This window comes from Sminthopsis crassicaudata, chromosome 2, assembly GCF_048593235.1.
Source record: "Sminthopsis crassicaudata isolate SCR6 chromosome 2, ASM4859323v1, whole genome shotgun sequence".
Taxonomy (NCBI): domain Eukaryota; kingdom Metazoa; phylum Chordata; class Mammalia; order Dasyuromorphia; family Dasyuridae; genus Sminthopsis; species Sminthopsis crassicaudata.
Window position 1 is genome coordinate 633,598,861 of NC_133618.1, and position 27,643 is coordinate 633,626,503.

The following is a 27,643-nucleotide window of genomic DNA, read 5'->3' on the forward strand; positions in this document are numbered from 1 at the left end:
GGTGGGTCTAGAGCTGTTTGCTCTGCCTCAGAAAGTTAAAGTTCTTCTCACTCCAGTCTCACCGGTTGAGGACTCAGCCCGGAACAGGGTTTTATTTCAGCTTTTTGTGTTTCCCTGATGTTAAACGGAGTGAAGAGGAGATCAGTGAATCATAGGAATCAAGCTGAAAGAGATCTTGGAGACTAATTATTCCAAAAGCTGAGATTCAGGTTGTTCACTTTGCATACAGGAAAACTGAGGCACCAAAAAAATGAAAGGACTTTCTAACGTCAGTTAGTCATCAGTCACAAACACAGAACTGGAACTCGGGTTCCAAATCCAGTGTCTTTACCATTATCTTACCATAGAACCTGGTTAATCTTTTTGGTCTTCTCAGGTTCAAACCTGACCATCCCAGGTATCCTTGGGGCAATTCCTCTATCTCTCTCCATCCCTCATGACTAGTCAGTCACCAAATCCTATTGATTCTTCCATTGCAAGATAAGTATCCATTCCCCCTGTCAACTTCCACATCCATCACACCCTCGTTCAGGTCTTATTTCCTCATGTCATGTTTCTAACCCTGCTTGGGGGAGAAGGGGACGTCTCCATTAGCTGCTGATGAACCTGAGACACATCTGACCCCTTACTGAGCCTCCCTCACCAAAGATGGAGGTTTGAACTGGGTAGGGTTGAAGGTCCTCCAAGCCCTGATAATCTACAGTTGGGATTCCTCACCTTCCCCCAACATGATTCATACTTTCTTGTTTCTGGTCATTACATTTCCTGTTGTTGAAATGTTCCCCCCATTCTTTACAAGAAGAAATTCTGACCACCCATCAAGCAATAGCAGAGGGCAACCTTCTCTAATATCAGAGGGCAACCTTCTCTGGGCAGCTGTTGCTGAGCTGAGATCCCTCCCTCCTCTGGGCTCCTCTTCTCGATTGGGCAATGACGTTCACATCATACTCTACTGGGATACGGCAAGGTGGGATGTAAGACCACCGAAGATCTGGATTTCCTTTCCAGCTCTATCACTTACTAGCTATTTGACCTTAGATGAAGGTCAGTTGCAAGGGCTGAGGGATGATGGGCACAAAGTGGCTTCAATATTCCCATAATTATCTTATTTGTCCTTGCACAAGTGATTTCACTCAATTTCTGTGAAATGGGTTTAATAACCTTCACTTCCCTTTACCTCACAGTGCTTTTGGAAAGGAAATGCTTAAGGATCATAGGCTTGTACGGGTAAAAGCAATCTCAGAGACTCTCTATACCAACCCTTTCATTTTATAGATTAAAAAAACAGGTATAAAGAAGTGATCATCTGCCCAGGGTCACAGGGGTAGCAGACATAAAGATTTTACTGGAACTCACATCCCCTGACCATGAAGCCAGTGCTCCAGACTACACTGTCTCTCCTTCTGAAAATTTCAAAGTACTTAAGAAATGCATTGCAGCTGTTTCATGTCTATAGCTCTGTAAGAGAAAAGCCCGTGCTTTACTCATCTTGGTATTGCTCCCTTCCCTCCCCCCCACATTGTCTCCCTGAGTCACCAAAATCCAAACTAAAAGTCCCTAACAGACCCCATCAGTAAGAGCTCCCATGTGTCATCCTTTTGTCCCACACTCACTCCTCCTAAGCCCCATCCAAGATGGCGCACCATTTAAAACAGGGAAGGGCTCATTACTTTTTTGACTTCCCAGACCCCTTTGGGAGTTGGCCAAAGTCTAAGGATCCCTTCTCAGAGTCATGTTTTCAAATGCACAATATAAAATTTGTAGGATTCCAAAGGAAACCAATTCTATTGAAATATAATAATCAAAAAAATTTTAATTTCATGACTCCTGGGTTAAAAACCTTTAAAGATAGCATTTCATGACAGCCCAGTCAGTGATCCTAACAAGTAAAAAGTTCTAAGAACAATTCCACTCAGGCTGCTCACATCCCTCTTAACTGGCAACAACCGCCGTGGACCTGGGTTCAAATGCCAATTCTGTTTGGCTTTGTTTATGTGACTTTGAACAAGTCCTTTCCCTTATATGGGTTTCAGTTTCCTCCTCTGTGAAATGAGTGGGTGGGTATGGATGACTTAGTTTCCACTGTATAGCTCTCAGGGGGTAAGGGTTTCAGTTGACCAGTGGAAACCTTTTCTAAACTCATTGTCAGACCTATTCATTGTCTTTTTTCCCCCATTCAGGTATAGGTCTGTGTTTCACAAGATTTACAACCCTATACAAACTGGGAGCTGATGTTACCTCTACCTACAGAAGTTAAAGAAGATACAAATTAAGTGTCTCAGGTATTTCCTTGTGTTGATGGAAAGAAATCACTGTCATCGAAGTGGAGGGGTGGTCGAAGGATGGGAATAAACATTTCTTTTTTTTTAAGTGAATTATTACACTCCATGTGAAAAAATGTTCCAATCACTAAAAATAAAAAGACTGAAAATCAAACAGTTGAGATATCCTCTTACAACCCAGCAAATTGGCGAAGATGAGAAAAGATGAGGATTCTCCATGTTGGAGAGGGCACACAGTGGCTCTCATCTTCCTATTGGTGCCCTGGTGACCCCCTCATATTAACTGCTGGCAACTCTTCAAAAATTAGATGAGAAAGTGTAATTAGGCAGCAGTTTGTCTGAATGATCACTTGAGAATATATTAGCGAATTACAAGTTCAGTATGAATGAATAGTTCTATGTGACAGATAAAAAAAAAGCTAATGGGATGTAATGAGAGTTCTAGCTTTTGCTTTCTGGGAGATGGCAGCCTTTTGGCTACCTGTCCTGGTCAGACCCCAATTATAATATTTCATTGCGGGTATGACAATTTAAAAAAGACAGTAATCATTATGTTGGAGAGGGTCCAAGAGAGAACAGCCTCAATGGGGAAGGGTCTGGAGTTCATGACATGTGACTATCAGAGTTTCTGATCTTGGAGAAGACTCGGGGAATAACATGATGGCCGTCTCCAAGTGTTTGATGGTTGACAGGTTAGATTTGGTTTTTTGGTCCCCGGTCTCCAGCCTCCTCCCTCCCTCCCCCATGGCAAAACTGGAAGTGGTGAGGAGGTGAAGCAGAGATCAATTAAAGCATGATGATGATGTGAGGAAAGACTTAAGTAGAAAGAGTTACCTTAGGATTGGGAGGGTCTCTTTCCTTGGAGGTCTTCAAGCAGAGGTCAAATGAAGGATTGATGGAGGTGGGGCAGACCCAGGTGACCTGGGAGATTGAGCACCGGATTTGGCACGGGGCATCTTGGGTTCCAATCCTTGGGCTGAGCCTCATTGAATGTGTGTCACCATGTTCTCCAAGCAGCTGGTTTCTCATTTGAAGAGTTGATTTTTTTTAACCTAAGCAAGAGTAAGATTTACACTTATTTCTATGGGATTTCACCTTCTGAGATTTAGCCATTCAGTGCTCCAATTTGTCAAGATCCTTGTGGATCCTAGCTCTATCTTCCCTGTGATAGCCAGCCCACCCAGCTGAATGTCATCTGCAAATGTGATTAGCATGCCATTTTTGCCTTTATCCAAGTCAATGATAAAAATGTTAAACAACTCAAAAGAAAAGGAGGGCCTGGGTTCAATTTTCTCATCTGTAAAATGGGACTGATTACCAGTACTGTACTACATATCTCTGAGAATGTTAGAGTTGGAATTGGTTTGAGATCTTCTGGTTGAGAGAATCTCAAAGTATGATCTGAGGATCATGGTATGGGAAATAGAACAGATGAATCTTTCAAGAGGTTTATGAGATCAAAATTATTTTCATAATAATAAGACATGTTCACTTCTAATAGAGTTGATATTATGGATATAAAACATATGAACAAAAGTTCTATGAGGTTCTCAATTATTTTTAAGAATACTGATACCAGAGGGACAGATTGGTAGTACTGTGGATAGAGCAGCAGCTCTGGAGTAAGGAGGAGGTGTTCAAACTCAGCCTTGGACATTTTCTAGAAGAGTGATCCTGAACAAGTTACTCATGCCTGATTGCCTCCCAAAAAAAAAATGGAAAAAAATTGAGATCAGGAGCCAAGATAAAAGATTAGAGTCAGCTAAGCAGCTGAACTCTGCCAATATTCCCCTCCCAAAATCTTTAAATAACTTTTCAAATAAAATTTTGGAATGTCAGAGTCAGCAAAAGGTCAGAGGGAGACATTTTTCCAGTCTGAAAAAAAAAATAAATGAGCAAATAGCACCACCAACAACAACAACAACAAAAAATAACTTGATCATATAAAGCTACTATGATATCAGGTAATACCAAGAGATAAACTCAGAAAAAGACAAGAATGTGAAAACATCTATAAGTAAAGCCTCAAGGGAAAATGCTGATTAGGCACAAACCAACAAGAATTCCTGGAAGTGTTAAACAAAGGGATAATAGTGGTAGAGGGAAAACTGGGGAAAGAAAGTAATATAAGAAAATCGTGAAAAAAGAATTAGTAGCTCAGTTTTAAAAAAAAAAGCACAAAAAACCTAAAGAAAATAAAGTCTTAAAATGGAATTGTCCTAATGGTAAAAGAGAAATACAAATTCACTGAAGGAAAGAACTCCTTAAAAAGCAGAATAGACCAAATGAAAAAGGAGGTACAAAAGCTCACTGAAGAAAATAATTTCTAAAAATTATAATTGAGCAGTAGAAGCTAATGATTACATGATACAACAGGAAAAAAATAAAGTCAAAAGAATGAAAAACAGGAGAAAATGTGAAATAGTTCATAGGAAAAACAACTGACCTAGAAAACAGATCAAGGAAAGGTAATTTAAGAATTACTGGCTACCGGAAAGCCATGATCAAAGAGACAGAGAGAAAAAGGGAAAGAGAGGAAGGAACAGAGCATAGGTATCATATTCCAAGAAATTATAAAGGAAAACTGCCCCGGTATCCTAGATTTAGAAGATAAAATAGAAATTGAAAGACTCCACCAATCACGCCTAAAAAGATCTCAAAATGAAAATTCTTAGCAATATTAGAGCCACATTCCAGAGCTCCCAGATCAAGTAGCTAGACAGAAACAATTCATATATTGTGGAATCACAGTCAAGATCACACAAAATACTAATTTAAGGAGTTCAGGGCTTGAAATTTATATTTTGGAAGACAAAGAAGCTAGAATTACAACCAAAAACAGCCTACCCAACAAAACTAAATATGATTCTTTAGGGAAAGGAGTAGGGAATGGATATTTAATGAAATAGAGGACTTCCAAGCATTATTGATGAAAAGATCAAATCTGAATAGAAATTTTGATATTCAAACACAAGACTCAAGAAAAACATTAAAAAAGTAAACACTAAAAGCATAATCATAAGGGACTCAACTAAGTTAAACTGTTTACATTCCTCTATGGGAAGGTGATAAATGTAACTCCTAAGAACTTTATCATTGTTAAGGCAATTAGGAATCTATATAGACAGAGGGTACAATCATATTAAGATGATCTCTTTGCAAAAAAAAAAAAAAATGGGGATGGGACAGCTAGGTGGCACAGTGGATAGAGCCCCAGCCCTGATGTCAGGAGGACCTGAGTTCAAATTTGATCTCAGACACTTAATACTTCCTAATTGGGTGAGCCTGGGCAAGTCACTTAACCCCAATTGCCTCAGCAAAAAAAAAAAAAAAAAAAAAAAAATGGGGATGAGAAAGAGGATGCACAGGAAGAAAATTAGAAGTAGAATGGGAAAAAAAATTTTCACATGAAAGAAAAGTGCAAAGCAGAATTTTTATATTGAAGGGGAAATGGGGCAAGGGCTAAGTAGACAATGCTTGAACTTCACTCTCATTGGAATTGGTTGTAAGAGGGAAGAGTGTACACACACACACACACACACACACACACACACACACACACACACAGTTGACATCAAAATCAATCTTGATAGGAAATAAGGGAAAGGGATTAAAGATGGGGGTAAAAAAAAGGAAAGGCAGATTAAGAGAAGCAAAACAGACTTTAGAGGAGGAACAGGATAAAAAGAGAAAGGGGATTAACAACAAAAAAAAAAATGTGATGGGAGAAAATACAGAGTAATCATAACTGAATATGAATGGGATGAGCTCACCCATAAAATGGAAACAAATAGCAGAATGGATAGAGACCTGAATCCAACTACATGTTGTTTACAAGAGATACCCTGAAACATAAAGACATGTGCAGAGTTAAAACAAAGAACTGAAGTAGAATATACTAAATGCATCAGCTAAAATTAAAAAAAAAAAAGGTAGACATGGTGATCTCAGACAAAATAAAAGCAAAAGTTGATCTAATTATAAAAGATGATCAGGAAAACTATGTTCTACTAAAAGTTACCAAGAACAGTGAAATAGTATCAAAAAATTTAAGAGCAATTTTCTCTGATAAAAGTCTCATTTTTCAAATATATAGGAAACTGAGTCAAATTTATAAAAATAAGAACCATTCCTCTATTGATAAATGATCAAAAATATGAATGGTTTTCAGAAGAAATCAGTCATCTATAGTCATATTAAAAATGCTCCAAATTAATATTATTGGAGAAATACAAATTAAAAGAACTCTGAGGTACCACCTTACATTTGTCAGAAATCACAAATGCTACATGTAATGAGAAAGAATTGGTACACTAATAAATTGTTGATGGAGTTAAGAACTGGTCCAATCATTCTGGAGAACAATGTGGAACTATGCCCAAAGAGCTATAAAACTAGGCAGACCCTTTGACCCAGAGATATCACTACTAGGTCTATAACCTAAAAAGACCCAAAAAAGGGGAAAGGACTAATATATACAAAAATGCTTATAGCTGCTGTTTTTGTGCTGGCAAAGAATTGGACATCAAAAAGAAGCTCATTAATTAGGGAAATGACTAAACAAGTTGAGCTATATGATTGTGAGCTATATTATTGTGCTATAAGAAATGGCAGGAGAGAGGGGTTTCAGGAAAAACCGATATGGCCTGATACAAAATGAAGTAAGAAGAACCAGGAGATCATTTTACCCAGTAACAATAGTGTTGTAATGATGAGAGACTGTGAAAACTTGGCTACTTTGAGCAATACAACGATTCAAGACAATTCCAATAGACTCATAATGAAAAAATGCTACCCACCTCCAGAGAGAGAACTAATGGGCTCTGAGCATAAATTAAAATATATTTTCTCACTTTCTTTATATTTCTTGGGTTTTTTTGTGATATGGCTAATATGAAAATATGTTTTGTATGATTTCATATATATTACTGATATCATTTTCTTGTTTTCCCAATGGATAAGGAAGGAATGGGAAAGAAGAAAAAATTTGGAACTCACAATTTTAAAAAGAAAATAATGTTAAAAATAAATAATAATTTTTAAAGAATTCTGAGATAAAAAAATGTTTGATAAGCACTGTTCTCTTCCAAACTCTCATTTTACAGATGAGGAAAGGAAAGGTCACAGACCTTAAGTTAATAAGTATGAAAGCTAGGATTCAGATCCAAGTCTTCTAGTTCCAAGCCCTAGCTCTCATTCCATCCACCAGTACTAGAACAAAAATGGCCATTGTCATTTCATCTGCCATTGTTTGTACCATTTCCCCTACCAAAGCTGTAGTAAAATTTCTAAGTAGCCATGGTGTCCCTGCCTCTCAGAACTAAAACCATCCCCTGTTAGAGTAGGCCCACTGACCCTGGCAGTGGAGGAAATTGCATTTTTAAAAGTGGAAATCAATAAAATTTCTTGGTTCATTTCCTCTTGGGCTATGATAGCCCCAGAAAACAGGGTGTTTGGACAGGAGGTGGGGTTGTGAAGGGAGAAAAGCAGAAAGGAAAAACAAGACCAACCACAGCCCCTAAAAGAGAAGAATAACGGGTGAGAAATGATGGGTCTGGTTACCTGGTGACAGAGTATGTGGTGAGCCTCTGCACAGGGGTGGGATGGGAAGAATGATGTCACTGAAGCACTATTAAAAGAGGCCCCACCAGAGAGCCAGGGTGACAATGCAGCCCAGGAGCAGCAGCAGTCCAGGTAAGACTACAGGGAGACAAAATGGGGAAGGGATTTGGAAACTGGACGCTGGGGCTCAGAGTATTCCACTGGAGACCTCGGTCCTTCCAAGAAGGCTTGGATCCAGAAGGAGGGAACAGGGTTGGGATCCCTGCTCTGCCTCTTACTAATTAGCTGTGGCCCTTTGGGCACGGCTTCATTTCCCTGGGCTTCCCATGAAAACATGATCTATAAAAAGGAGGGGATCATTCAGGATGATCTCTCATGTCCCTTCTGAATCTGGGATCCCCTCTAAGCCTCATGTCAGTCTTGAGCCTGTGACCCTAGGAGGAGCCCCATTTGGGACTCCCTACAAGGCTCCCTTTAAGGACTTGACCACCCCCCCAAACCCCAAACCATTCTCCATCCCTTCCAAAATTCCCCTCCTTATTAGCCAGACATTGAAACTGTAATTCCCAGGATGAAGGACACGCTGATTTAGCACTAGAGATCCCTTTTAGAATAGGAGAGTTACTGTTACAGTTGGGGGTTTTAATTGTAGCAAGGCAGTGCTGTATTCTGAATAGTCATATACAATATAACCTTGAAATCAGAAAATCTGGGGGCAAATTCTAGGCTTGTCAGTTCCTGGATAGTAATAATATCAACAGCAGCAGCAGGAAGAGGAGGAGATAGCAGAATTAGTAGTAATGACAGCAGCAGATAATTAAATAGTCTCAGCAGCAGCAGTTAGCAGATAATACAGTGCAAGTAATAGTAACAAGAGCAATGGTAGTAGCAGCAACAGCTTCCATAGTAATGATCGATAGTATTAATATAGTACTTTAAGGTTTGCAATGAGCCTTTGCATATGTTTTCTTATTTGATCCTCATTAAAAAAAAACAACAACAACAGCAACAACAACCCTGTGATGAAGCTGCTTTTATTATTTCCATTACACAGATGAGGAAACTGAGCCTGAGAGAAGTGTGTAATTTGTTCAGGGCCACACAGCTAGGTAACTATCTGAGGCAGGTTTTGAACTCAGATCTTCCTGACGCCCAAACCAGCACTCTCTTCACTACCTTATTATCTAATTACTCAGGATGAATCTCCCTTTCCTATAAAATAAAAAGAATTGTCCTCAGCCTCAGAGGACTGATGGGAGAAGATTCTTTAAAAATAGAATCTTATTCCTCAATCTCAAAGACTGAAGAAGTGAGAATGATTTGTATTTACTATTTCTGATGGGGACGACCATGGAAGTCACCACCCCTCAGTGTCCCAGCAGAGCCCCAAGGGGATGGCTCCAGAATAAGTCTGAAGAAAAGGCAGGTTCCCAGTGAGCCAGGCAGCTGAGGACCCCAGATACAGGAGGGCTGGGGGACCCCAAAGGGAGATGACATTTGCATATAAACCAGCTTAATTTATTTCCTATCCCTGCCCTCCTTGAACTCTAAGGCCCTATCTCTATAATCACGTAGGAAGTCTCATTTTTGGCTCCAAGGTGGTTCACCATCTGCCCCTTCCTATTTTCCCAGTCTTCTTTCTCACACCTCCGTGTGCCCTGTAATCCAGCTCCACTTACCGACTGCTGTTTTGGGACCATGACCCTTCATCTCTGACCTCCCCGCCTTTGCAATGCCCTCCCCACTTACCTGGGATGCTCTCCTCCTCCATTGCAGGATGCCTTTCCCAGACCCAAGGCAGCTACTGTCTGCTCTCTGATATGCCCTTCCACATGCTCCATATTTATCTTGTACCGGACAGTTATTTGCATGCTTCAGGAGGGCAGGAACAGTTGTTTTGGTTTGGGCTTGGAGGGTTTTCTGGCTGTCGAGATTGTTATTGTAGTTGTTTGCCTTTTCCTGTATCCCCAAGCTTAGCCCAGATCTGGCACAAACATCTTAATGCTTAAATGCTTGCCGATCCACTGACTGGACTCTAAGGGGTCCCAGGAGGTTCTCTGAGACAGAGATTTAGTACGTCCTAGAGTTCTCTGGGATTCTATTACAGGATATTTGCTGATGGACCTGCTTAGGGGAATTCCCTCACCAGGCTAATAGGAGAGAGGATCTCCTTCTCAGTCCCTGCACTTAGGAAATCACAGATTCGGTCCCCAGGAAAATACTTACCATAAAATGTGTTGTAGGGATCTATGTTTGAATCTTTTTCCCTTGCTAGATTGTAAACTCCCTGAGCATTGAAGGTTGTCTCTTAACTAAACCATCTTAGGATCACAAGTTTTAGAGATGAAGGTCCAGTCCCATAATTTTACAGGTGAAGAAAGAAACTAAGGAAGTGATTTGGCAAAAATCACTCAAGTAGCAGAGAGAACAGTCAGGATTGAACCTTCTTCTCTTGCCCCACTTTATTTCCCTGTCCCCAAAGCTACTGTCCTCCAGGATGGTAGTCAGCCTATTTTAAGCTCTTATTAAGTGTTTGCTGAATTGATGAATAGTGCCATAAATTTCCTTGAGGATGGTTCTACCTGTGATATTGGTTCCTTCCAGCTCTGAGATTCTAGGATTCTGTAAATATGCTTTTACTACTCCTGAATCTCCAAATCAAGAGACACTCTCTTATGTGTCACATCCACAAGTCATACCTAGGGTGGGACAAAGAGGGTTATGTATCAGAGCATTAAAATTTAAAGAGTTCAAAAACCCTAACATGCTCATCTTGAATAGCTGGAAGTCACCATAGTAACTAATTCCCACACACATGCACACACACGCTCTCCCCTCGATTTGTCTTAATTACTTCCTATATTAGTTTCACTTCATGAATTACAAAATTAGCCAGATGGCACAATTTGTGGTGTTTGCCCCAGCCACAGTAGCTTTTGAGCTGCTTGTCCTTTGGTGCCAAAATTCCAAAGCTCTGGTTCTCCCAATACGCTTAGGCCCCTTCCCAGAACAAAGTCCTTCACCTAGAATCATGCAATCTCCGCATGGGACCTTGGATTGCCGGCCTTTGTGAGGCAATTCAGTCCATTCAGGGACAGCTCCAACTGTTAGAAATGTAGCCCTTCCTTCTCCGGAGCCGAAATATGTTCCTCATATCTTCCACACATTGTTCCTTGTTCAGCCTGCTGAGAGCAAGCAGAACAAGTCACAGAGTCATGGAATAATAGAGCCAGTAAGGGCCACCTAGTCCATTAAGACCAATCTCATTGTTTAACAGAGGAAAGAAACTGAGGCTGAGGAAGGTAAAGGTCAGAAGGAAGAGCCAGAATTAGGACTTGAGTCCAGATCTTTTCACTCCAAATCCAGAGCTCTTTTTAATCACCCGTCCACAGACACCCTCCCCACATAGAAGTCACCCTCTGTATTTTAATCCCCTGGGACACAGCCATGATCTCAGCACTCCCCCTGCCATAAGGGGTGGGAGACAGTTTCCCAAAGCCATTGGGCTGAGTCCCCAGGCTGCCGACAGTTCTACTGAGCTGTGAGATGGGAGTATGAGCAAAGCAGGGTCCAAAGCCTGATCGCCAAGTGTCGTGTGTGTACATGGCCATCAGAACTGGTCGCTAGTTTCAGACTTTTGTACCCAAGTGCAGTCACAAAGTAACAAGATCACACTGATGACGTTCATCATCATCATTCCTGGCACCCCGAGTTTTTACATCCCTTTTATTTCCAGACATATTCCTCCCCCAATCCCTTACCCTAAACCTGGAACAAATAATGAAAAATAAAGAAGGGACAAAAAGCAGTTCAGGCAAACCAAGCAGCGCCTCCTCAGCCAAGTCTGACAGCAGAGGCGATGTCCCTCCTCTGTAAAGAAGGGAGGGAGATAGACGTTCTCGTCTCTTCCCCGGGGTCAGACTTGATTTACAATCATGCTGTATAAGAGTGAAGCTTAAATAAACAAGTCAGATGTTCACACTGACATGGATGATACCTGGAGGCTATGCTAGAGCTCACTCAAATCGGCCACTGTCTAGAGCCGATCGTTAAATGTTCAGAGTGAGAATTCACTCCTCAAAAATTGACAAACATTACGAATCAGGGGCAAGGTTTGTTGTTTTGTTGATTGTCTACACTGGACAAATACACTTAAGAAAGTGATTGGGAAAATGTTAATAATGCAAGTGTGCCCCATGAACACTTCTTGTTTTTGTTCCAGAGAGCTGATAAATATTTACCAGTACATGCCTGCTGTTGTCCAGAAGTGAGACAGACCCTAAACCACATAGACTTTGATCCTGAGCTCCTCTGGTCCATGTCCTCCCATGCATTCTCCAGAGGGGGCCCAATCCAATTTGCTAGGGAAAGTTCTCCAGTTCTCTTAACATTTCAGGTATCAGCAAGGCACAAGAGCTGTGCATTTTTATTCCTCATGCTCATCAGAAGCTCCCTTTTCCCTAGCATTCATGGGGCAGCTAGGTGACACAGTAGATAGGGTGCCAGGCCTGGAGTCAGGGAGATCTGAATTCAAATTTAGACTCAGATGCTTTTAGCTTTTAGCTGTGTAACCCTGAGCCAATCACTTAAGTCTCATTGCCTCAGTTTCCTCATCTGTAAAATGAGCTGAAGAAGGAAATGGCAAACCATTCTAGTATCTTTCCCAAGAAAATCCCAAATAGGGTCACAAAGAGTCAGAGAAAATGGAAAAATGGCTGAATCACAAAAAAGTTCACAAAGCACCTTCTTTATCCAGTGAGGTGAGGAATCCTATTATATGGGTCAGAACTGAAGCCAGACAAGAACTGGCTTTGCCCTCATTACCAATACAACCAACTGAATGTTATCTGGCTGTATACTTATTCTACCAGAGATGGCACTGCTCAAAAAACTTTGTGAAGTATTTCCCAAATACACTTTAATCTGGCTCCCGTGCCCTTGACGCCGCTGTTCTAAGGGATGTATCCTTAAGCACATGGGACAAGTGTGGTTCAGAAGAAAACCCTACGAATGCCTGCTATCTAGGGGAGGGGGTGGAGGGAAGGAGGGGAAAATTCAGAACAGAAGGGAGTACAAGGGATAATGTAAAAAATTACCTATGCATATGTACTGTCAAAAAATGTTATAATTATAATTTTTTTAAATAAAAAAAAAAGAAGAAAATCCTACAATCTTTGCTGAGAGGTTAAGTGGTTTTTCCTAGATCTCACAGCTAGTTTTCCTTGATGGACATCTTTTCAAGATAGATTTGATATCTGGAAACAAACAGGCTGGTGAGAGAGCTCGAAGGGTGCTTTACAAAATCAATAGAACATAGATCAGGTTAATGTGTACTTTTCTAAGTCAATACACAGCCTACAGTGATCTTTATGCATGGTCCAGTCTGCCCCTCAGTGACTTAGAGGTATAAAAGCTATCCCTACACCCTCCTAGATCTATCACCAGCCAAGAAAAATCACTTAACCTCCCAGCAAAGCGGTTTTTAAGCATCTGCTTTGTTCCGGGCTTTATAAGTGGTGATAGGAATCCAAAGACAAAGTAATTCCTTGAGACTACAAATTACATGGAAGATGTCAACTTGCATAAGTAAAGAGAGTTTGTCTTCCTGGGAGTTCTCTTTACATTTAAATCACAGGCTCAGTCTTTTCCCTGTCCTATTATTGTTATTATGTTATTATACAATACAGCCTCAGAAGGCAGTTCCCAAAGGGAAGCTCTCAAAATGTTTTGAGTAATGGAAGGAGAAAATACTCAATTGAATTTTAAAGTTCTAGTGTATGTGTTTTAAAAAAAGAGTCTCCTTACTACATGTTGTTGTTCAGTCATTATTTAGTTGTGTGCGACACTCTGTGACCCCATTTGGAGTTTTCTTGGCAAAGGTACTAAAGTGGTTTGCCATTTCCTTCTTCAATTCATTTTGTTGTTTGTTATCATTTGTTTTCGAAGAGGACCAAAATAACACCATTATGTTAGTCACGTTGCAGTGTGTCCAACTGTGGCTGATCAGACCAATAAGAGTCCACAATGCTGTACCACAGGTCAGGCACAAATAGTCCCTGTGAACATTTGGGGTGATTCTCTAACTTTGCACATCTCGAGTTACTTCTGAGCTACTTCAGTTCTGCTTTGCCCCTTCTCTAATGAGGGCACACCATGCCGGGAGGTCCGTGCCAGTGTCTCCCATTTGATTTTACAACATGGAGACCAGGTCATTTTACACATGAGGAAACTGAGGCAAACAGGGTTAAGTGACATGCCTAGGGTCACATAGCTAGTAGACATCTAAGGCCAGATTTGAACTCAGGGAGTTGAGTTTTCCTGCCTTCAGGTTCAATACTCTATCCACAGTGACACTTAGCTACCCTGAAGCCTTACTTCATATCCAGATCTCATTCTCAGGGATGTATGGGAACCTGGAAGTCAGAAACTCTGTAGTCTAATTCAGTCTCACTCTTTGCTCAAATTGATGTTCTCAGGTGCCTGCAGCTCTGACAGGCTATAGCCTGCTTCTAATGTTCTCCCTCTAAAATTCTAGGTTCTAAGGAACCTCTCCCAGTTGCTGTTTTTTGCTCCGTGTTCTCTGAACCATCCTAACTTTGATATTCTGTTCTTGCAGATCCCTACCAGCTCTGACATTCTATGCTCTGTGTTCTAGAGTTCCTTCCATCTTTAAAATTCCATGTTCTATGGGTCTTCTGAGCTCTGGTTTTTTTATTTTGAGCTCCCTTTTCTCTCTGACATTTTAACTCGGTGTTCCACAGGAAACTTCTCAGCTTAATATTTTTTATTCTGTATCTTAAACTCTTGCTCAGCTCAGCCATTTAATGCATAAGAGTGATGTGGAACTTTCATATCCCCAAAAGCCAAATAATTTCTCCCTCCAGACAGAACCTCTGATAATGAGCTGTTCTCAGACAGCAGACAGAAGAGTCTGGGGACCTTCTCCCATACCACAGAGACTCTGAGTTCTTTCACGGCCTCCCCACAGAGACTCTGAGTTCTTTCACGGCCTCCTCTTTTCTCCACAGGCAAGATGATCTGGTCCTCCATCTCCTTGTCCTCCCTCCTCTTCCTCCTCCTCTTTCATCTGCTGATCTTCCTCCAGCTGGCCCAGCCTAAACAAGCCCCCTGCCGAACGGCCACCCGTGCGGAATGCCGCCAGCAGCAGAAGTTTGTGCCAGGCTGGGAGCTGGCAGGGGAGGGGATGGACGTCACCACCCTCCGCCGAACAGGCTACTTCCCTGTGGACACTCACAAATATGAGCGACCCGATGGCACTTGTACCCTGTGCCACAATGATATGCTGGAAGGCCAGCTCCAGCGCCTTCCCTTGGCCATCACGGACTGGCGGACCCAAGGTGCAAATTGCCTTCGGCATGTGACCAAGAGCCAGGCCTCCTCTGTGGTGCAAGTGGCTGACGAGGCCGCCAAGAGCATCCGGAATGACTGGAAGGTGGGCCTGGAAGTTCAGCCCCATTCCACCAGCAAGGTCCAAGTGTCTGTGGCCGCATCCCACTCGGAGGAAGCCCAGTTTGCCGCTGAAAAGAGCCACCAAGATGCATACACTTTCACCAGGGAATCCATGCAGTGCGGTTACTACAGGTTAGTGGGTGTTACTATAGGGTTGGGGCCGTCCACTCACAGAATGGGCCACACCTCAGCACAGAACAAAGCCCACTGAGCTCAGGGGAAGGAGAGTCAGCAGTATGAGAGCTAACAGTTTGAAAAGAGGAAGAAAGGAAAGAAAGAAGGAAGAAAGGTGGGAGAAAGGAAGGAAGGAAGGTGGGAGAAAGGAAGGAAAGAAGGAAGGAAGGAAGGAAGGAAGGAAGGAAGGAAGGAAGGAAGGAAGGAAGGAAGGAAGGAAGGAAGGAAGGAAGGAAGGGAGGGAGGGAGGGACGGAGGGAGGGAGGAAGGAAGGAAGGAAAGCAGGAAGGAAGGAAAGCAGGAAGGAAGGAAGGAAGGAAGGAAGGAAGGAAGGAAGGAAGGAAGGAAGGAAGGAAGGAAGGAAGGAAGGAAGGAAGGAAGGAAGGAAGGAAGGAAGGAAAGGAGGAAGGAAGGAAGGAAAGGAGGAAGGAAGGAAGGAAAGCAGGAAGGAAGGAAGGAAGGAAGGAAGGAAGGAAGGAAGGAAGGAAGGAAGGAAGGAAGGAAGGAAGGAAGGAAGGAAGGAAGGAAGGAGGAAGGAAGGAAGGAAGGAAGGAAGGAAGGAAGGAAGGAAGGAAGGAAGGAAGGAAGGAAGGAAGGAAGGAAGGAAGGAAGGAAGGAAGGAAGGAAGGAAGGAAGGAAGGAAAGGAAAGGAAAGGAAAGGAGGAAGGAAGGAAGGAAGGAAAGGAGGAAGGAAGGAAGGAAGGAAAGGAGGAAGGAAGGAAGAAAGGAAGGAAGGAAGGAAGGAAGGAAGGAAGGAAGGAAGGAAGGAAGGAAAGGAGGAAGGAAGGAAGGGAGGGAGGAAGGAAAGGAGGAAAGGAGGAAGGAAGGAAGGAAGGAAGGAAGGAAGGAAGGAAGGAAGGAAGGAAGGAAGGAAAGGAGGAAGGAAGGAAGAAAGGAAGGAAGGAAGAAAGGAAGGAAGGAAAGGAGGAGAGGAGGAAAGAAGGAAGGAAGGAAGGAAGGAAGGAAGGAAGGAAGGAAGGAAGGAAGGAAGGAAGGAAGGAAGGAAGGAAGGAAGGAAGGAAGGAAAGGAGGAAGGAAGGAAGGAAGGAAGGAAGGAAGGAAGGAAGGAAGGAAGGAAGGAAGGAAGGAAGGAAGGAAAGGAGGAAAGAAGGAAAGGAGGAAAGAAGGAAGGAAGGAAGGAAGGAAGGAAGGAAGGAAGGAAGGAAGGAAGGAAGGAAGGAAGGAAGGAAGGAAGGAAGGAAGGAAGGAAGGAAAGGAGGAAAGGAGGAAAGGAGGAAAGGAGGAAGGAAGGAAGGAAGGAAGGAAGGAAGGAAGGAAGGAAGGAAGGAAGGAAGGAAGGAAGGAAGGAAGGAAGGAAGGAAGGAAGGAAGGAAGGAAGGAAGGAAGGAAGGAAGGAAAGGAGGAAGGAAGGAGTGAAACACTATGTACCAAGCAGAGGGAGTCTCTGCATACCAAATTCAGAGAATACAAATAAAGGTAAAAGGCAGTCCCAGTTCTCAAAGAACTCACGCTCTAATGGGAGAGATAAAATACGAGCATCTATGTTGAAACAAGATAAAACAGATATCCAAGAAGCAGATATCACCACTATCACACACACACACCACTATCACAGATTGTCACTACAGTACAATTGACAGACCCCGGACAAAGACTGGAGGAGAAGGCCTGGGTGGCTCAGAGGACAGTGGTGCCCTTGACAACAATAAGGAAATTCAGAATGGGGCTGGGTTGGGGGAAAGATAAAGAGTTCTGTTTTGAATGTGTTGAGTTAAGTCAATGGGACATCCATTTTGCAATATTTAATGATCACTGGAGATGTGAGTCTAGAGATTAGGAGAGAGAAGGCTATTTAGGGATAACCATTGAAACCACCAGAGCTGCTAAGCAATAGGTAACAAACAAAAAACTGGAGGCACTCCTTGCACTCAAAGAGCAGACATTTAACCAGTGAGGCCGGGGGACATAGAACCACATATCTAAGAAAATGGTGATCTAAGAGAAGGGAAGTTTTCATTAGAAAAGTTACCAGAATAGAAACACCACTTTTCCAGAAGCAATGACTGAATTCATTTGCTTAGGTTTCCAGAACTAGAAGAGGGATGGAGGGAGAAAATCAAAGCAACAGGAGTCTGGGGCGTGAAGAGAAATGAGGCTGGTAGCGGGCAATGATGTGGTAGTGAAACTCTTCACTGGGACCTTCAGGACTTCCAGCCAAGAAGATTGTTTCATTTGCTCCTCAGACCAAATGTTTTGCCCAGGACCACATTGTGAGAAAGTCTCTGAGACAGGATTCCAACTCAGGTCTTCCTAATTCCAAGTTCAGTGCTCTGTCTACTCTACCACCCAGTAGGATGAGCAGGGACCCCTTGTCAACCAAGGAGCAGAAATAAGTGATAAGGATAATAGTCAAAATCAAGGAGGGAGTACGGTCCAGTGGCTTGGGAATTAGTGAACCTGGCTTCAGATCTGAGCGACACCATTTAGGTGACCTTGGACAATCTCATTTAAGTCCTCAGTTTCATCATCTGTAAAAATAGTTGTTTTTTGAGCTCCATTCCAGTTTGAAATTTATGATCTCTTGACATCCCAGAGATAATAGGAAGCTACTGACACTTATCGATCGGGGATCATAGGAACATAGAAAAGGGACGGGGTCAGATCTTTAGTTCAGAAAAATCACTTTGGCAGTGATGTGGGGGATGAATTAGAGGAGAAACTGGAATTAGGGAGGCCAAATTAAAAAACTGTTACAGCAATACAGTCATGATGTGATAGGGATTGAATTAGGACCAAGCCCATTGAGGGGATTACAAGAGATGTGATGGGGGCAGAATTGACAGATGTGGCAACCATTGGAAACATGGGGTGAAAGAAAGTAAAAAATGGTTGAGAGGTTGTAAAGCTGAGTGATTGGAAGGAGGAGGAGGAAGAGAAGGATGGTGATGATGATGATGATGATGATGATGATGATGATGATGATGATGGTGGTGGTGGTGGTGGTGATGGTGGTGGTGATGATGATGATGGTGATGGTGATGATGGTGATGATGATGGTGATGGTGATGATGGTGATGGTGATGGCGATGGTGATGATATTATGATGGTGGTAGTGATGATGATGGTGATGGTGATGATGACAATGGTGGTGGTGGTGGTGATGATGGTGATGGTGGTGGTGATGATGGTGATGGTGATGGTGATGATGATGATGGTGATGGTGATGATGGTGGTGGTGATGGTGGTGGTGATGATGATGATGGTGATGGTGATGATGGTGGTGGTGATGGTGGTGGTGATGATGATGATGGTGGTGGTGATGGTGGTGGTGATGATGATGATGGTGATGGTGATGATGGTGGTGGTGATGGTGGTGGTGACGATGATGATGCTGATGGTGATGATGGTGATGATGATGGCGATGGTGATGATATTATGATGGTGGTAGTGATGATGATGGTGATGGTGATGATGACAATGGTGGTGGTGGTGGTGATGATGGTGATGGTGGTGGTGATGATGGTGATGGTGATGGTGATGATGATTATGATGGTGGTAGTGATGATGATGGTGATGGTGATGATGACAATGGTGATAGATAATATTTACATTATACTTTAAGGTTTGCAAAACATCTCATCTCCACCACAACTTTGAGAAATAGATATTACTATTATCTTCATTTTACAAATGAGAAAACTGGGACAGTCAGAAGTCGTAACTTGCCCAGGGTCACGGTAGTAACTTTCTAGTTAATAATAACTGGTAATGAAGCTAGTAACTTTCTAAGATTAAAGCTTCAGACTCAGACTCTAGTTCTCTATCCACTGTGCCACCCAGATATTCTGATGCTCTGGACTGAAATAAAGATTATGAAGCAGGATGGTTTTGCTGGGAAAATAATGAATTTTGCTTTGGACACCTTGAGTATGGGACAACCTTTGAGGTAGGTCGATTATGTTAGCATGGTGGGATTATAGATTTAGAGCTGGAAGGGTCCTTAGACATGATCTAGCTCTATTCCACCCCAATTTTACAGCCTTGTAAAATTTACATTTTTTTTTCTTTTTTGAGGCTGGAGTTAAGTGACTTGCCCAGGGTCACACAGCTAGGAAGTGTTAAGTGTCTGAGACCAGATTTGAACTCGGGTCCTCCTGAATTCAAGGCTGGTGCTCTATCCACTGCACCACCTAGCTGCCCCTAAAATTTACATTTACAGAGGAAAAGTGGGATGATTTGGCCAGGGTTACCCATGCCATAAGCAGCCAAAGAAGAGACTTGAATTCATGTCCCCTAGCTCTACATCCAGCTGTCTTTCCATCATGCTCTCTCTCCTGTCATCATCCCCTTTTTATGAAGGAAATGATACTTTTTATGGAGGGAAGTCATCTAGCACCCAAAGCAAGGGCACATGATTTGCTCAAAGTCCCATAATCAGAAAGTCAAGGGCCAAGCCTTGAACTGAAATCCTATGACACAATTGAGGACACTTTCAACCATATCGAACTGGAGAAATCATCGGCCCTCAGAGCAGCAGGGCAGTGTTCTGCCTTCCCTTCCCTTGATTTTTTGAGCTCTAGTGACTGAGACATTACAATCATTTGGAAAAGAGAACAGCTGCTGAACCTGGGAATAAGGGGAAAGGAATTATAGCAACTCTGTTCAGCTGAGAAATTCAAGAATGGAAACATAAAGCCTCTAGAGCCAAAGTCTGTAAGGTCCCTTTTTTCTTCCTTTTTCTTGCTGTGTGATCTTCAGCTCTATGATATCAGGAGATGTGTCAAACAAATATGTCTGCATTTCCCCAGTGCCCAGCACAGACCCCTGACTGTAGCAATGCCTGTTGAATTGAATAGTAAGAGGTGTCTGTGTACAGCAAATAGGGCACTGGAAGTCAGGAAGATCTTCACATAATTAACTGTATGACCCTGAGCCAGTCAATTAATCTCTGTGAGGCTCAATATTTTCCTCTCCAGATTGGATTAGATGGCCTCTAAGACCCTTTCCAGATAATAATAGATGGCCTGGTGATATGGCAGCTCAAATTAAGGAGATTTTAGGTTGCATTAGTGTCCTGAATGGAGGTGGACTTGGCAAACCACTTGCGCATCTTTGCCAAGAAAACCCCAAATGGAGTCACAGACTGGCAGACATGACTAAAAAATGACTAAACAACGACAAAGTATCCAGAAAAGGGGAAGTGATGGTCACACTGTCCTCTGCCCTGTCAGAACACAGCTAGTGCTGTTCTAGGTATCACATCTTAGAGGGGAACATAGCCAGAAAAAAAGGAGGTGAGGGTTTTCAAGTATAAGAAGCAGGGGAAAGAAGCCATTTTCTTTTAATCTAGAGAAAAAGAAGACTTCCTATGGACACCTTCTTTAAGTATTTGAAGAGCCATGAAAATCATGTGAAAAAAGAGAAGTGTTCTACTTAGAGAAAACTAGATAAGTAAAAAGGGCAGAAAAGTGACCAAAATGAGATCTATTATCTCAATAGAAAATTAAAACAAAACCCACCTAACAAATGGAGCTGTCCAATGGTGGGATGAGTTGCCCTCTCGGGGATCAAAGGACCATGTTGGGGCATCCTAGGATCACCAGTTGATTCAATGCAGAAGGAACCTTAGAGAAATCTAGGCCAATTTAATAAATGAGGGAAGGGAGGCTCAGAAGGAAGAAATAACTTTCTCAATGACTCACAGGGAGTAAAATAGAAGAGCTGGAATTTGAACATGGGGTGTCTGCCCTGAGTCCAGGGTTTTTTAGCCCACACCAGAGTAGAAATAAAAGACTTCTAAGGAGCAGTAGAAAGAGCTCTGAACCTGGAATTGAATCCCTGCTCTGTCCATTGCTACATGGGGGACCTCCGCTAAACTCCAGATTGCAATTTCCCCATCTAAAAAAGGGAAGGGGATTTGGATCTGACGACCGTTGGGGTCCCTCCTTAGTTCTGAATCTGTAAGACTATGTGAGATACGTTCCACTGGTCATTTCTGTCTCTGGGATTCTTTGATGGTTTTCTTTCCCTCACAGATTTCATCTGGTAGAGAACCCCCCTCTGAATCAAAATTTCCTTCAGGCTATCAGAGCTCTGCCCCACAGATTCAACGCCTCTACTAGATCGGATTACTATCAGTTCATCTCCAATTTTGGCACCCACTTTCTCAAGTCCGTGGAGCTGGGGGGTCGGACCACAGACATCACGGCGCTCCGTACCTGCCAGTTGGCCCTGAATGGCTTGAAGGCCAACGATGTGAGCGACTGCCTCGAGGTGGAGGCAGAGGTGAGCGTGGGTAATGTGGTTTCCTCGTCAAAACTCAACAAATGTAGGGAGGAGAAGAAGAAGAAGAATATCCAGGGCTCCTTCCACACCACGTACAGCGAGCGCAAAGTGGAGGTGGAGGGAGGGAATCTGAATGAGGCTTCAGCTGACCTGCTCTTCTCCGATCAGGATGGCACCGGGAAGTTCTCAGAATGGTTGGCAACAGTCCCCAGGAAACCCGGCCTGCTGACCTATAAACTGGAGTCCCTGCACTTTCTCCTGGGCTATAAGAATCCCTGGAGAGAGCAGCTGAGACAGGCTGTGAGCCACTATGTGAGCCACAAAGCCCGCTGGAAGGACTGCAGCAGGCCGTGCCCTCCGGGGCAACATAAATCCAGCAAAAATCCGTGCCATTGTGTGTGCCAGGCGAACTCCTTCACCAATGAGGACTGCTGCCCAAGGGAGAAGGGGCTGGCCCATCTGGAGCTGTCCAACTTCAGTGCCAAGAACTTGTGGGGAGACACCTTCACATCAACCGACGCCTACATCAAGGTCTTCTTCCACAACAAGGAGCTGAGGAGCCCTGTGGTGGAGAACAACAACAATCCCACGTGGAGAGTGAAACTGGATTTCGGGACCGTGCAGCTGGCGGCTGAGGCGCCCTTGAGGGTACAGGTGTGGGACAGAGACATGGGCTGGGACGATGACCTCCTGGGCTCTTGTGACCGGCTGCCGGTCAGAGGGGAGTGGTGGGAAAATTGCTACTTCAAGTACGGCCAGCTCACGTTCCATTACCAGGTCACATGCCTCCCCCATCTCAAGGGGGGCCACTGTATGGAGTATGCCCCTCGAGGAGCTCTCGGGGAACCCGTGGGAAACCGGAGTGGAGCCGTCTGGTGAAAGTCCCAACAAGAGGGCCAAATGGCAGGAAGAGGGCTGTATCCAAGACTTAATAGACTAAAAAGTTGCATGGTGCAATGGGAGAAGTCATAAATCTAAAATGAGAAGAGACGTGGATTCAAATTTCGCCTCTTTTCCTTATTACCTGAGCTACTTTAAACAAATCATCGGCTCAGTTTGGTTTTTTTAATGAGTGCATTGGATCAGATAATGTCTAAGATCCCATCCAAATTTAACATTCAGTTGTTTATTTAATAATCATAATCACCTATTTTAACATAAAATGATTCTCCCTTGAGCCCTCACCCAATCCTGATACTGGTAGGGTGTAACAGGGCTCTTTGAAAAAGCAGTGAAACAGGTTCCAGGGGAGTGAGTAATTTCCCCCTGAAAAGGCTGTCAACCAGCCCAAGGGATGAGCCTGCCCTGAGCCCAGTATCCTACAGATTTGGATTACAAAATAGGAGGAAGATCCTATGTTAATCCAGAGCCATTTTTATGCCCAGAGCAAGCAGTAAAAAAAGCATTTGATTGGTGGAAGAAAAGCACTGCCTCCCAATGGAGCAAGAAAGGGGTTCAATCCCTAATAGCTTCCTATTTTAGTAAATTTGTCCAGCTAACTAGTTACTACAGCACCATTGCTTCTATGGCTAAAGGACTTCAAGCACTTTCACCATTCTCTAAATTTGCTGCCCTTGGCCAATGCTCCAGTTGCCCTGCTCTAGTTATAACTGATTCTATTTGGCTCACTACTTTCTTGACCATTGAATGTAAGTTTCTCAAGCTCAGAGACTATTTTATTTTTGTCTCTGTGTATCCAACTTCTAAAACAGTGCCTAGCACATAGTAGGTGCTTAAAAATGCTTTTTGACTTATGATTGAATTGCCTGAACACCCATGTGATGGTTGTGTCAGTTCTTCTGCCTTTAAGAAACATTCAATTCAAACAACATTTTTTCACTATCTACTATGTGCACCAAAAGCAGTACCTGCTTTAAAGGAACTCATTGGCATTAAGAAGTTTATGCCAGAGCTTCTTAAACTTTTTTCCACTTGCCCCCTTTTTGTTCAAGAAATTTTTACATGACCCCAGGTATATAAAATAGGTACACAAATCAAACCTTTACTTGTAATAAATTTACTTGTATTTACTTGTAATAAATCATAAAGAAATTTATTTTAAAACAATTCTTTAGTTTATATATATATATAAAATTTCACCATTTATTAATGATTAAAAGAAATTTGAATACTAATGAGATATGTGTGCTTATGTATTTTTATGTAAAGGATTAAATCTTGAAGGATTATACATTTATTGGCATATAATTGAGCAAAATAATTCCTAACAATTGCTTTGATTTCATCTTCTTTAATGATATATACACCCTTTTCATTTTTGATAATAGTAATTTGGTTTTCTTCTCTCTTTTTAAATCATATTAACCAATGCTTTGTCTATTTTATTGATTGTTTTCATAAAACCAACTTCTAATTTTACTGGTTTTCATACATTTAATTTTACTAATCTCACCTTTAATTTTTAGAATTTCCAATTCAGTGTTTAATTGGGAATTTTAAATTTGTTCTTTTTCTATTTTTTAATTGCATACTCAATTCATTAGTCTATTCTTTCTCTATTTTACTGATGTAAGCACTTAGAGATATGAATTGTCCTCTGATTACCACTTTTACTGCATCTCGTAAGGTTTTGATATTCATAATTATCATTCTCTTTAGTAAAATCACTATTGTTTCTGACTTGTGCTTTAACCCACTCATTCTGTGAGATTAGGTTATTTAGCATCCAATTAATTTTTAATCTGTTTCCATGGTCCCTTATTAAATATGTTTTACTGTATTATCATCTGAAAAGGATACAGTTAATATTAACAATAGAGTTTTAGGTACAAAGTTTTTAATGCTCTAATATATGGTCAATTTTTATAAAAGTATCATATACCTCTGAGAAAAAGGAATACTCCTTTCTATTCCCATTCAATTCTGTCCAGATATTTATTATCTCTAACTTATTTAAGATTCTATTCATCTTTTTGGCTTCTTTCTTCCTTTTTTCCTTTTGTTAGATTTGTCTAGTCCTGAGAGGAGGTTTTGAAGTCTCCCACTATTAAAGTTTTTCTATTTCCATTTGTAATTCATTTCACTTTTCCTTTAAAAATTCAGAAACTATAGTATTTGATGCTTTTAGAATTAGTATTGATATTATTTCTTTACCAGTGGTATCTTATCATAATGTAATCTCCCTGATTAATTCATTTAATAAATCTATTTTAGCTTTGACATTGTCTGAGATCATGCTTACCTTTTTTGCATCAACTGAAGCATAATAAATATTTCTGATTTCTTGTCTTCTCAAAGAATGTGAAGTTAATGCAAGTGTTTTACCCAAGTTAATACAATTATTTTCCCCTTTTCCTTTTATATGCTCCATTGAGACATCGCACTCCTAAAAATGGCTCTGGAACAGAGTCAGAAGTGGGACTCCTGGCTAAGCCAGTGCCTTCGTGGTTCAAAGCTAGTCAGGAGCAGAGGTGAAACTCTGCAACTGAGGCTGCTCTGTGCTTAGGCAGGACATGATTATCGATTTCAAGGAGAGAAGGAACTGTACATGGAAAAGAGATTGGACTTGCTCCCCTTGCCCCCAGAGAAGAGAATTAGAAGCATTCATTTATTCAATAAGCTCTGATGGCACTATTGATGATATTATAGAAACGATTAATTTTTTTTAAACAGTTCCTGACCTCAAAGAATCAACTCTTTGAAAAATACCTATACATGGACAGGTCAATACACCTCATATTCTAAAGTGCTTCCTCCCAGTGCTCCCACCCCCAAGGTCTGAATTAAAGGTCCCACTTAAGGGCACTTTCTAGTTTACAATGTATTTTCCAGATGTGATTCCGTAGTCACAAGTATGAGCTAGTAATAATGAAGCAGTTAAAACAACCTGGATTCAAATTGAGCTTTTGGCACATATTGGCCGTGTAGCCTTATACAAGTCACTTTACCCCAAAATACTAAGCTACAGAGTAGTCTGTGGTCTGCCCTGTTTAAGAGAATTTCCTACATCAGAGAAATCATAATTTTTGTCCCAAAACCCCCCCCAAATTCAATTGAGACAATTATTATTACTTAGTGTCTTCATTATTTTACAGATATTTTTCTCTACATATATTGTCTCATTTGATTCTTACAACCACCTGGGAAGTGCTATTATTCAATCTCTTTTCCAGATGAGGAAATTGAGGCTGAGATAAGAGAAAGAACTTCCCAGAGTCATACAGCTGGTAAATATTAGTGCTAGGACTCAAACTCAGGGCTCTTTACTCTTAAGAGCACAAATGCGCGCGCACACACACACACACACACACACACACACACACACACGCCTCTGTCTATGTCATTTCTTTCAAAGCTTCTCGATGCTGGTGACTGCTGGGCTCTCCGGAGCTTCCTCCCTCAACACTTGGTGAGACTGGGAGCCCCCCAGCAAGGAGTGCTCGCACATGCTCCTTCTGCTGAGGTGAGACCAAATGATCACCAGGATGTCTTTGAAGATCCTATACAAGTGATTCCCCCATCTTAGACATCTGGGGGTCTGTGGTCATAACAACAAACCATTGATTTCCAGCCTCTGTGCTCTTCTCTTTCCTCTCCATCCTCCACTAAGAAGCCAGGTCAGTCTTCCTGGGATGGAGCTTGGCCATATCACTTCCCTGCTCAAGAAGCCCCAGGAGCTCCCTCTTGCTTGCAAAATACTGATTCCTCTGTTGATATTTAAAGCCCTTGCACCCACCGAACCTTCTGGCTTACTGCACACTGACTCCTTCGCGCGCTTCAGACTCCATGTTACTTCTTGCTCACGTTATTCCGTTCTCATCTCTGTCTCTTGGAATCCCTGGATTTATTGGCATTCTAAAGCCCGTGAGCCTGTGGGCCTCCACCCTGATTGGGGTCAAGCCTCTCCCCCAAATTTTCACCCAGTGATCCCATAGGGGTTAGCACTTGGAAGGGCCCAAGTCAGAAGGGACCTCAGGGATGGTCTGATCCAGTTCCCTCATATTACCAAGGAGAAGAGACATGATCTTTATTTCTCCCTGCAAGTATGAACTGAGTTTTGCCTTTTTAGATACAAATACGCAAGTTCCCCAGATCACCTTGGATTGGGAGTGAAAGATCCCAGGTGATGGGCTCTGAGACCAAAGCCTGCCTGCCCTCCCTGTCCAGAGCTAGCCATGGTGGGGGAAAGCGGATGGGCCCTCGGGGTCCTGTCCTGATTATAGAGCTGGGATGGGAGGGAGCAGGATGTTTTATGTGGACATCTGGCTACTAATAGCAACTCAGAGCCCAGCCCTCATCTTCAAAGCAATCGTGGAACCGCCCATCCAGTCTGGACCAGGAGCCGGGCGGGGTCTAAGGTATAGTGCCCGAGGCCTGCTCCAGTGGGGGCAAGAACGCTCTTGGAGCTGGAACCAAGTGGATCTAACAAGGCTCTGGCTCAGTCCATTCCAGCTCAGAGACCCAGGCAAGACTCAGTTTCCTCCTCTTTAAACTGGGGATAATAAGAGTATACAAATGTTTAGCATTGTGAGGCCCAAATGAGATGATATTTGTAAAGCATTTTGCAAAACTCAGCTTGTTATATAAATATTAGCGATTACTTTCAAGATCAGGAATTGGCTTATAGGAACCGATACTGAGTAAAACAGGCAGAACCAGGAAAACATTGTACACAGCAACAAGATAGTGCTATGATCAACTAAGATCTTCTCAGCAATTCGGTGACCCGAGGCAACTCCAATGAACTGGACACAAAACACCATCCACATCCAGAGCGAGAACACGGAGACTCAATGAAGAAGGAAGTACACTATTTTCACCTTTTTTTTCCTCCTCGGGTTTTTTTTTTCCCTTTTGTGGTTTTTCCCTTTTGTTCTGATTTTCTCTTCCTACATGATTCATATGGAAATATGTTTAAAAAATGAATGTACATGTACAACCTAAAAAAG

General features: G+C 42.3%; 1 protein-coding gene and 1 long non-coding RNA gene across 4 annotated transcripts in view; one reads left to right on the plus strand and one right to left on the minus strand.

The window, feature by feature from the left end:
• The window catches only part of LOC141558792 (uncharacterized), a 37,658-nt gene extending 27,996 nt beyond the window's left edge, over positions 1–9,662 (minus strand). For both annotated transcript variants that reach the window (XR_012487144.1, XR_012487145.1), the window contains exons 1-3: positions 9,594–9,662; positions 7,845–7,982; positions 3,117–3,334 (exon numbers count right to left, since the gene is read on the minus strand). This is a non-coding gene — a long non-coding RNA (uncharacterized LOC141558792). The remainder of the gene's footprint in view (positions 1–3,116; positions 3,335–7,844; positions 7,983–9,593) is intronic.
• On the plus strand, positions 7,875–23,869 carry PRF1 (perforin 1). 2 transcript variants are annotated; one of them, XM_074296525.1, is made up of 3 exons: positions 7,875–7,976; positions 14,873–15,446; positions 21,485–23,869. In XM_074296525.1, the coding sequence occupies exons 1-3, from the start codon at positions 7,949–7,951 to the stop codon at positions 22,611–22,613; spliced, it is 1,731 nt and encodes a 576-aa protein (XP_074152626.1). In that variant the 5' UTR covers positions 7,875–7,948; the 3' UTR covers positions 22,614–23,869. The 2 variants fall into 2 exon arrangements, with proteins under 2 accessions (XP_074152626.1, XP_074152627.1); XM_074296526.1 differs by lacking the exon at positions 7,875–7,976 and adding an exon at positions 12,077–12,240.
• Positions 23,870–27,643: the final 3,774 nt, after the last annotated feature.

What these genes read in the sequence shown, in the direction of transcription:
- PRF1 (XM_074296525.1), top strand. Translation starts at nt 7,949, where the DNA reads ATGCAGCCCAGGAGCAGCAGCAGTCCAG. An exon ending in CAGGAGCAGCAGCAGTCCAG is followed by an intron (nt 7,977 to 14,872) that starts GTAAGACTACAG and finishes TTTTCTCCACAG; the next exon opens with GCAAGATGATCTGGTCCTCC. An exon ending in ATGCAGTGCGGTTACTACAG is followed by an intron (nt 15,447 to 21,484) that starts GTTAGTGGGTGT and finishes TTTCCCTCACAG; the next exon opens with ATTTCATCTGGTAGAGAACC.